At 58.9% G+C, this 9,885-nt stretch overlaps 1 protein-coding gene across 4 annotated transcripts; it reads left to right on the forward strand.

The window, feature by feature from the left end:
• Positions 1 to 1,169: 1,169 nt before the first annotated feature.
• Positions 1,170 to 8,659, forward strand: UAP1 (UDP-N-acetylglucosamine pyrophosphorylase 1). 4 transcript variants are annotated; one of them, XM_063406761.1, is made up of 10 exons: positions 1,175 to 1,530; positions 1,607 to 1,811; positions 2,492 to 2,667; positions 2,934 to 3,106; positions 4,209 to 4,402; positions 4,789 to 4,932; positions 5,266 to 5,454; positions 5,893 to 5,940; positions 7,802 to 7,868; positions 8,097 to 8,659. In XM_063406761.1, the coding sequence occupies exons 1-10, from the start codon at positions 1,227 to 1,229 to the stop codon at positions 8,187 to 8,189; spliced, it is 1,593 nt and encodes a 530-aa protein (XP_063262831.1). In that variant the 5' UTR covers positions 1,175 to 1,226; the 3' UTR covers positions 8,190 to 8,659. The 4 variants fall into 4 exon arrangements, with proteins under 4 accessions (XP_063262830.1, XP_063262829.1, XP_063262832.1 ...); XM_063406759.1 differs by having other exon boundaries at positions 1,171 to 1,811; XM_063406762.1 differs by lacking the exon at positions 5,893 to 5,940 and having other exon boundaries at positions 1,174 to 1,530.
• The last annotated feature ends 1,226 nt before the right edge of the window (positions 8,660 to 9,885 follow it).

A 9,885-nucleotide genomic window follows, 5' to 3' on the forward strand; every position in this document is an offset into this window, starting at 1 on the left:
TTATTAGTAGTCTTTAACGAAGCAAGTTCATCTGAGGCGGAGGATTTCATCACAGCTGTTGGCTCAGAAGCAGCACATCTTCCCCTGTCTCCTGTGGTTGACGGGATATGCAAAGTACCCCTGCAAAGTGTCACCTGCAAAGTACCATTGAGTTCCTCGTCCCTGCCAGGATTTCCACGGAGCCTGGATGTGCTGTCTTCACTCTGCTTCCCCACTCCATTCCCCTTAGCATGTGTGTTTATGGGAAATCTTCCTGGAATTGCATTCCATCCAGGGAGCAGTAACTATGATTTACCCTATAATTTCCGTACTGTTATAACTCCTGTTAAGACACTAATAAAAATCTTCACTTTCCTCTAATTGTACCCCCAGTTAGCTGTCCCCAGTCTCACACACCGGGGTGGCCTCTGCCGGGCCGGAGCGCACCGTGTCCCCTCCCGGTCGCTCGGCGCTCGGCTTCCTGCGGCAGCACCGCTTACTCAGGCCCCGCAGGGCGCGTCCCACCCCGCGGTGGTGTAAGAGTTCCCAGAACGATGATCTCCACGGCGAGCCGCCTGCTGACGCACGACTCCCCGGGAGATGCTGCGAGTGGCGCAGGGCCCGAGGGCGCTGCCCGGGGGGCGCGTGGGCCGAGGTGGGGCGTGTGGGCAGTTCTTTGGCTGCAGCCCGCTCTGACACTGCCGCGTCCCGGCACCGAGCCCGGCAGAGCTCCAGAGGCGTTCGAGCACATGGTGTGGCTCCCGGCGGTGTCCTGTGCAGGGCGGGGAGCTGCACTCGATGGCCCCGAGGGTCCCCTCCCATTCAGCACACTCAGTCATTCTGGGACACCACGCGAGCCCGATGACGGCACGAGCGCCGCTGACGGCTGCAGGGCCCCGGGCCCGGCCGGGCCGGCTCCTCCTCCGCAGGGGCCTCGGCGCCGCTGCTCGGGGTGGGCTCGGGGCTCTCCCCTCCCTCCCCTCCCACCGCCCCCGAGCCCGCCGCGGCCGCGCGCTGACGTGGCGCGCGTTGCCATGGCGGCCAGCAGCGCGCGCCCCCGTCGGCCCCTCAGCGGCCGCTCCGATTGGCCACGGCGCCGGGGTGGGGGGCGGGCCGCCCTGCCCCTCCCCCGGCGCCCATTGGGCGGGCGGCGCGCACCACGTGGTGCGGGACCCGGCCATTGGCCGGCGGGGGGCCATAAAGAGCGGCGGCTCCGCGGCGGCTCCGCGGCGGCGGCGGCGGGCGGGATGGAGGCGGCCGGGGCTGAGGGATATGGGGTGGCGGAGCTGCGGGAGCGGCTGGCGGCGGGCGGGCAGGACCATGTGCTGCGCTTCTGGCCCGAGCTGGACGGCGCGGCCCGCCGGGCCCTGGCGGCCGAGCTGTGCCACATGGACGTGGCCGAGATCAACCGCTTCTTCCGCCGCGCCCGCGGGGACGGCGGCGGGGCGGTGTCGGCGGCAGGGCTGGACGCGCGCATGGAGCCGGTGCCGCGGGACGTGCTCGGCAGCGCCTCCCGCGACCGCGGGCTGGTGCCGCGCTGGGAGAGCCGCGGTAGGTGCGCGGGCCGGCGGGGCTCGGCGCGGCGCGCAGCCGGCGCGGCGGGCCCCACGCGTGTCTGTTCCCCCAGGGCTGGCGGAGATCGCGGGGAGCCGCGTGGCCGTGCTGCTGCTGGCCGGTGGGCAGGGCACCCGCCTCGGTGTCCCCTACCCCAAGGGCATGTGCGACGTGGGGCTGCCCTCCCGCAAGACCCTCTTCCACCTCCAGGCCCAGCGCCTGCGGCGGCTGCAGCAGATGGCGGAGGAGCAGCACGGCACTCCCTGCCACATCCCCTGGTGAGCCCCGGCCTCGGGGGACAGGGCTCGCGGGATGGTGGCGGCAGGGTCCAGCCGGCACTGGTGGATCAGGGCCCGCTAGGTTGGTGTAGCTCTCTGGGTGTCAGCAGCCCGCAGTCCTCTGGAGTGCGTTTCCTTTGGCAGCCCGAGGTTAGCCTGGATTGGTGCAGTTCCCGTTAGTAGCCCCTGGGTTGATGCAAAGCCCCTCGGCAGCCTAAGGACCGTTGACTGGCATAGCCCCTCTTTATGTCAATGCTTTGCAGTAGGCTTAGATGCCTCGAGTGAGTGGTTCAAGGCTCAGGGTGGCACTGGCAGGTCCCAGGTTGTCAGACTCAGTCCCATGGCTCTTGGGAAAAGCTTTCATGTCCCCATGCAGGACACCAGCCATGCGAGGTGGGGGCCAGCGAGATGAGCTGCTGAGGTGCTTTGTAGGCAAGGCAGGAGCTGCCCACTGCTGCTGGGTATCCCATGCAAGGTGTTGTATAGTTTTGGAGATACATGTTGCAAGGAAGGATGAAACCCTTCATTGGCTTGCCAGAGTGGCGAGACCACAGCAGGTCAGATCCTCCTAAGTGTGGAGGGGGAAAAAGCCTGTCCTAGGTGCTCCCCACATTTGGGGTGAGGGGTGTGAGACCCTGCCTCTCCTCCCTGCTCATTGAGTGTCTTCTATTCTGCAACAGGTACATCATGACAAGTGGCCGCACTATGGAGTCCACCAAGGAGTTCTTCCAGAAACATCGGTATTTTGGCTTGAAGAAGGAGAATGTCATCTTCTTCCAGCAGGGCATGCTGCCTGCCCTGGGATTTGATGGGAAAATCCTGCTGGAGGAGAAGGGCAAGATAGCTATGGCACCAGGTTTGTGGCCAGGAGCTTTTGTGACAGAAGAGGTGGCCGGGGTGAGACATGGTGCTGAGGAGCAGCTTTTAGAGCTGCAGTCTTCACCGTGACGTGGCCCATGGCTGATGCAGGCTGGGAGGTGTCTGTCTCGGCAGGGAGGAGCAGGCTGGGGTATGGCTGGGCTGATGACCCTCCACATCAGCCCGTGGGGAAGGAGGATGAGCGTGGATGGCTGACAGACAGTGGGGCGTCGCTGCAGCCCCAGTGGTGTGTTCCCTCTGCAGATGGCAACGGGGGCCTGTACCGGGCCCTGGGCTCACATGGCATCATGGACGACATGGAGCGGAGGGGGGTGCAGAGTGTCCATGTCTACTGCGTGGACAACATCCTGGTGAAGGTGGCTGACCCCAGGTTCATTGGGTTCTGCATGGAGAAGGGAGCAGACTGTGGGGCCAAGGTATGGTTTTGGGAGGAGGCAGGCACTGCTTCTGCAGAGCTAGGTGGGGTCTGTCCTGCTCCTTGCCTGGCTTCCCTGACTTTTCACCCTTCATTTGCTGGCTTGGCACAACTGCCACAACCAGGAGGGATAGCGAAGTACCTGAAGCTCACTGGTGAAGTAACACATGCTGGCAGAATCCTGCCTGCCACTGGCATCCTGGAAGATGCCTGGCACTGCTCTTCTGCCTTGCACAGGAATGTGGCACCAACAGGACTAGGCTTTGGAGGTCCCTCTGGAGCCAAGAGGCTACTTGGGAGCCCTGGCACACACCCGGATGCTGGGCAGCTCCATTCTGGGTGGCTGTGGGCAGCACAGGATCCTTGCAATAAGCTGCCAGCTGTCCCCAGTTGGATATCCTGGGCACCAGACCAGGACACGGTGGGTGCAGCTGACGCTGGACCCAGCCCCATGTCTCGTGGATAGGACATTGCACACTTAAAGCTTTACTTAAAGACTGGCTTGACAGCCAAAGGTTTTGTTTGTATTGGGCTTGGCTCTGGCAAACAGGTGAAAGGACTTACTGGCCTTGCAGCTTTCAGAGGGTAAGCTGAGAAAGGGAAGGCGGTTTCTCCTTCTGATCTGCATGAACAAAAGAGGAAATAAACCTTAAGCATGCAGAAAGGAGAAAGCCCTGCATGCCACCGCTCTGTGGTGACAGTGATGGGTAGGGATTCGTTGTGGTATCCCACACCCAGATGGTGGTGTGTGAGGTGCAAGGAGGAGAGGAAGGTCAGGGGGGATGGCTCTGCTGAGCCAACCCTTCTGGCTGTGCATAGCAAGCTGGCTAAAAATACCTGTGCCTGCTGCCAGCTGCGCCTTGGCTTGGTGCCACATCCTGCTGTCACCTCTGGGTGTGTCTGATACCTGTTACCCAGCCCTGCCATCACAGCCTAGTCCCCACTGCCAGAAGCCCCTGGGAGGCGAGGGCTCCAGCATCCCCATCCCTGCACCATCCCAGCAGAGGAAAAAGCCTTGTCAGTAGGGCCCGCTATTTACTAGGGAGTGTGTTTGAAGTGTGGGGTTGTGGGTGCCTTTCCCTGACAGTGCTTCCATGGGGCAGGTGGTGGAGAAGACCAATCCCACGGAGCCGGTGGGCGTGGTGTGCCGGGTGGACGGCGTGTACCAGGTGGTGGAGTACAGCGAGATCTCCCTGGCCACTGCGCAGCAGCGCGGCCCCGACGGGCGGCTGCTCTTCAACGCGGGCAACATCGCCAATCACTACTTCACCACGGCCTTCCTGAAAGATGTGGTCAAGTAAGGGCCTGCTGGAGTGCCAGGACAGGAATGCTGGTGCTGAAGTGCTGCTGCCGAGCAGAGCTGGCTGTGCCTTGCTTTCTGCTGGTTGAGCTCCAGGTGTGCTGGGATGAGGCCCCCAATGTCTGGCTCCTGCACAGTTGGTCTGACCCCCCCACCTGTCTGCACAGCCCCTTCCTTGAGATAAAGTTTCTCTGGGCTGTATCTGGATGCTGCTTCCAGAGTGCAGGCATGTGGAGTCGTCTCTCCTGGCTGCTGTGGGGATGAGCAGCCTGTGCCTTGGGGCAGCTGGGGTCAGAGCAGAGCAGCCATCCTGCTGCAGTAGTGTCTGAGCTGGGGATGTGGTTTGCTCAGGCAGGTGACATCTCTTTCCTGGCCCCTTACAGTACTTACGAACCACAACTGCAGCACCACGTGGCTGAGAAGAAGATCCCACATGTGGACATCACTACAGGGCAGCTAATCCAACCCGAGAAGCCCAATGGGATTAAGATGGAGAAGTTTGTCTTCGACATCTTCCAGTTTTCCAAGTATGTCCTTTGCTCACCGTGGGGTCCAGGCTGGCTGCTGACTCCCCCTAAGGCAGCTCTGAGGCCCTCTGGGGTTGTGCCAGAGTGTGCCCACTGGCAGTGCCCTGGTATCAGGATCAGATGGCAGCTGGAGGGATGGGTGTTGCATGCCTCTTGCTGGGCTGAGCCCTGCTCCTGTGCCAGAAGAACATCTGCTGACCCTATAGGCCAGGCTCTCCCCTCCCTCCTGCATGGGTGTGGACTGGGGGAGGGCTGTGGGCCCAGCTCAGCCACCCTGGCAGGGGAAGCAGCCACGTTTTCCAAACCTGACCCTCCCATGCTGTGTTCCCCCAGGAAGTTCGTGGTGTATGAGGTGCTGCGTGAGGATGAGTTCTCTCCCCTGAAGAACGCGGACAGCCAGAACGGCAAGGACAACCCCACCACAGCCCGACACGCCCTGATGTCCCTGCACCACTGCTGGGTTCTCAATGCAGGGGGGCACTTTGTGGACGAAAACGGTACACGCATCCCTGCCATCCCTCGGTGAGTTGCTTCTCCTGTCACTTCTGCTCCTTTTTGGGCTGGCAATTTAGCACGAAGCAATCCCAGCAATGATAACAGTGTCACAGAACCAACCAGCTTTGGGGCCCCTCTCCTGGGTGATCTGTGGAGCAGAATTGGGTGTGAACTGTGTGGTGGCAACAGGAGTGGCACTCAGTCAGCGGCAGCTTTCCTTCTCAGTTCAACACCTGTGAACTGAGTCCTGCCAGCCTCCATTGCACAGCCAAGGTTGCCTCTGCAGGGGGGAGGTGGTTCCCTAAAGTCAGAGCACACCAGCGGATCCATGCAGCAGCCAGGCTGGCATCAACATATCCCTCAGCCACAAGACCTCCCACCGCCCTCCTTAGGGATCAGCAAACCCCAGACTTGTTTTGCTCTGTTCTTTCCCCCCATTGCTAACCCTTGTTTATTCCCGTGTAGCGTCACAAACGGAAGCTCAGCTGCCAGCCCAGCAGATGTCAATGACAAGTAACTATTCATGTCCCAGGTGCATGGTGGCGGGACTGTGCTTAGGGACTAACAGGCTGCAGGGCAGAGCAGCGTGCCAGGCTAACGGGGCTGGGGCCGCATGCGGGCGCTGGGGCATGTCACCACTGGCACAGGGGATGCCGCTTCTCGTGGTGGCGGGTGCAGGCAGCTCTGCTCCCTGCTGGGCTCCTTTCTGCAGGGATAACTGGATGGGGTTCCTGCTGCTGGTGCAGATGCAGGACAGCAGCAGCCTGATGCTGACTGCACACAGCCCCCAAAGGTCACTCCACAAGGCAGGATGCTGTTGGCAAACACCCTGGCACGTCCTGTGATGCCACTCCCCTGTTTGTCACAGCACAGCAGGGACTGGTCCCGGCCGGTCCCAGAGCTGGGGATGGCTGCCATCTCCCGGTGTCTGCCAGGCATCCAGGCAGATCCAAACAGGATGAAAAACATGAAGCAAACGTCAGTCAGGCCTTGATGTAGCATGTGTGGATCTGAGTGCAGCAGCCAGCTGGGCTTTGTGTGACTCCAGCTCTTGAGTTTGGAAGATCCAGAGTGTGACACCAGGGAAAGCCCCTGGCTCAGTGCTTGAAAGTTTCTGGGAATACACAGGGAAGCCTTAACTCTTCCATTATGTTCTGTAGGCACAAGTGTGCTGGGACCTACAGCTGGTGAGTGTAAATGACTCACAGAGTAAGCTATCTTGTTACCTTCCCCTTCTTCAGAAGCTGTATCTTCAGGTACTTCCTGGTGGAATACAGCTGTTTTATCTCTGTTTTAATTCCAGACTCCAGGTGTTTTCAGGCTTATGACTAAAGCCATTGCACTACTTAACATGTAGGAGAAAGGAGACACCTTGTCCTGCATTTACCCTTCATTACCAGTTAATGTCAATTGTTTTTTTAAAACAACTATCTTGACTCTAACTCAAGCTAAATACCAGTGTGGGCTGGGGTGGGTGAGTTTTATTTACTGACACTTGGGACAGGAGGGGGCTGAGTGAGTGCATGGCAGCAGGAATGAGCTTTGACATGGGTGAAGGGAGTGTTGTCACACATGGCATCCTGTGGCTGCTGTGGCCACTGGCTGGGAAGGGGCACCCTGGAGTGCTGTTGCCGTGGCTGCTTGTTGGGTCCACACAGCTGCACCCCCAGACTTACAAGCCAGCTGGATCCAGGGATCATCCAAGCGTGTCCCATGAAGGCTGGTGGCAGCAGGAGCAGGGACCCCACATGGGCCCCTGCCCAGCAGTGCTGCTGCAGCGGACAGCACTGGTGTGGTTCTGACATTTTGCTCACCAGCTCCAGCTCAGGCAGAACAGAGGAGCCAAGACAGTTGATCTAACAGGCCAAGGCAGGAAGAGCAGACAGTGCTGCAGGGAGTGTTCCTGAGTGAGCAGAAGGGCTTACACTGTGTCCTCAGGTTGTGCTTTAAGATAGAGAAGGCTTAAAGCAAGATCTCTTTTGTCCAGCCAGATGGGAAGGTGCTCTGTGAGTGCATCTCACATCACGCCAGGGCTGCAGGAGGAGGAGGAAAGGGTGACTGGTTTCCATGCAGCATCAAAAACAGTGGGTCTGGGGGCACAGGCACTGCTGTAGATACACACATAAAAAGGCATCAAGAAAGTCCCATCTAAAGCTCCTTTTCCTTTCAGTCGCTGCTGGTATCTAAACTTCAGCTGGCACCTCTGTGGAGAGCACGCAAGGCTTGACTAACCCAGGGCAGCTCTGCACCCGTGGGGTCTGTGTGGGCCCCAGACAGCCCCTGGCCCTCTGCCTGGCCTCAGCAGATCTTGGGCCCCATCTGTGTCCCCCCTGGGCTGTACCTAACTCTCCTGACTGTTTATTTTTCTCTGCAGCTTGAAGGATGCAAACGACCTGCCGATCCAGTGTGAAATTTCTCCCCTTGTCTCCTACGGAGGAGAAGTGAGTACTGGCTCTGCAGGGCTTGGGGGGCCCTTGCAGATAGACCGGGCTGGCAGAGCACACATGTGAGGACATAAGCCACAAAAATGACTCTGATTCACTGAGGAGCTTTTTGGGGCAGTGCCTCCAAATTGCCAGCACAGGAGGGGAGCAGAGGCACCTGTGAGCAGTTCAGCAGAGCAGGTGATGAGCAGTGTGTTCCTAATGAGCCACTTCCCGTTCCCATAGGGTCTGGAGAAGTACGTGAAGGACCGGGAGTTCCGCACGCCGCTGATCATTGACGAGGATGGGATCCACGAGCTGGTGAAGAATGGGATGTAGGGGCAGCGTGGTGCCAGGCAGGGCTGCCCATCCCACCAGGAGCTCAGGCAGTGAAGACTGACAGCTGGGCCTACCAGGGACTGCTCTGGATCACTCCGGCCCTGGGCAGAGGGCGATCTGACCCACTTGGTTCTTGGCATGTTGTAGGCTTCTATTTATATTTTAATTTAAAAACCAAACACTATGGATTCCCCTGCCACAGAGCACAGCTGTGGTGCTGCTCTTTGCACTCCAGGCTGTGGGCATTTATTTTTAAACATGTATATAGTAATAGTCACTGTACATGCAGAGAAAGGATTTTTATGGTACGAGGCTGGATTTAATCTTGAATTTTTATTTTTCTTAAATCTACATGACTATTTTTTTTTAATAGAGTCCTTGCCATTGCCCATGTCCTCCCTTTTGGTCATCCTTTGTATATTGCACAACTGGAAGCACCTGATTAAACTCTGAGTCCCTCCTGTTTCTCATCTGGTGATGTTTGAGTGACAATGACTTTCCACCACGAGGCTCATGGAGCAGAGAGCTGACTGCATCGTGCCAAGTGCTCTGTTCAGTGCAGCAAGGGTGCCTGGGGTGGCTGCAGACAGGGCCTCTAGCCTGCAGTGCTCATTTGGGTGTTCCTGGAGGAAGCAGAGTTGCATCCTCCTCTGAACATTTTGGCAAGCCTTGAGCAAGTAGAACAACACCGGTGTGTTGCACTGGAGTGCTCAGGGTGAAACCAGCCAGGCACTGAGCCCTCCACCAGTACCACATGCCCTCTGCTTCTCCTGGAGGAGCTCTTTGGCTCCTGCATGAGCCCACTGCTGAAGAGCGTGGTGTCCTGTTTGGCTGTGCTGCCTCACCTCCTGTTTGGGAAGAAGAATGGAGAGCTGGGCCAGCTCCTCTCCTGATCCTGCTGTGGTCAGAGGCTCCCACTGCTCTGTGGCTACCTGGAGAGGGATTTTCCCTTTCAGGCCTGGGGATGGGATCCAAACTACTCCCTCGGGGGTAAGTCACCTCTTGCCCCCCAGATAGTGGCTGCTGGGCATCTCGGGCTCAGCCAAGCACTTGGTTCCCTGGGCATGGTGCCTGGGCCACCAGGGCCACGTGGGGGGTCCTGGCTGGTGCTGTGCTGGCTGCTGGCTCACCACAGGCTGGCTGGGCTGTGTGTGGCAAAGCCTTTGGCTTTTTGGCTTTGCAGACCACCATCTTTGCATTAGGTCCTTGGACAGAGCGCTGGGGGCTGGCTGCTGCCAAGTTATTTGAGCAGCAATTCCAGGTAGCAGGAGGGGAGTGGAGCAGAGCTGGCTGGTGTTTGTGCCGGTGTGCACGTAGGGCAGCCCGTGCTTCTCCCTGCCAGCTGATCTGAGGCAGCACATGGGGCACTGTTCCCATCAGCTCCCTACCAGCCCAGAGGAAGCTGTGCCCTGCCTCTGTCACCCTGGGCAGTGCTGGCTCTGCTGGTGCTGCAGACCCTCTCTGGTGGTAGTGACGAGGGTCACCAGTGTCTGCTGGTGATTGGGCTGGTTTGTCTGGAGACTTCAGGCTGGCAAAGGGGTTGGTTTAGGAGTAAGGCTACAGGCCTGGGGCTTTGGGGTGTCTAGTCAGACAGGAAAGCCTTTTAGGGAATTGCTGGCCTGCTGCCAGCGCGTGCTACTTCCTTCCCATGGTGTGGAATTCAACACAGCCAAAACAGTCTAAAAAAAAAACTTGA

Source organism: Prinia subflava, chromosome 10, assembly GCF_021018805.1.
Source record: "Prinia subflava isolate CZ2003 ecotype Zambia chromosome 10, Cam_Psub_1.2, whole genome shotgun sequence".
In the NCBI taxonomy this organism is placed as follows: Eukaryota; Metazoa; Chordata; class Aves; order Passeriformes; family Cisticolidae; genus Prinia; species Prinia subflava.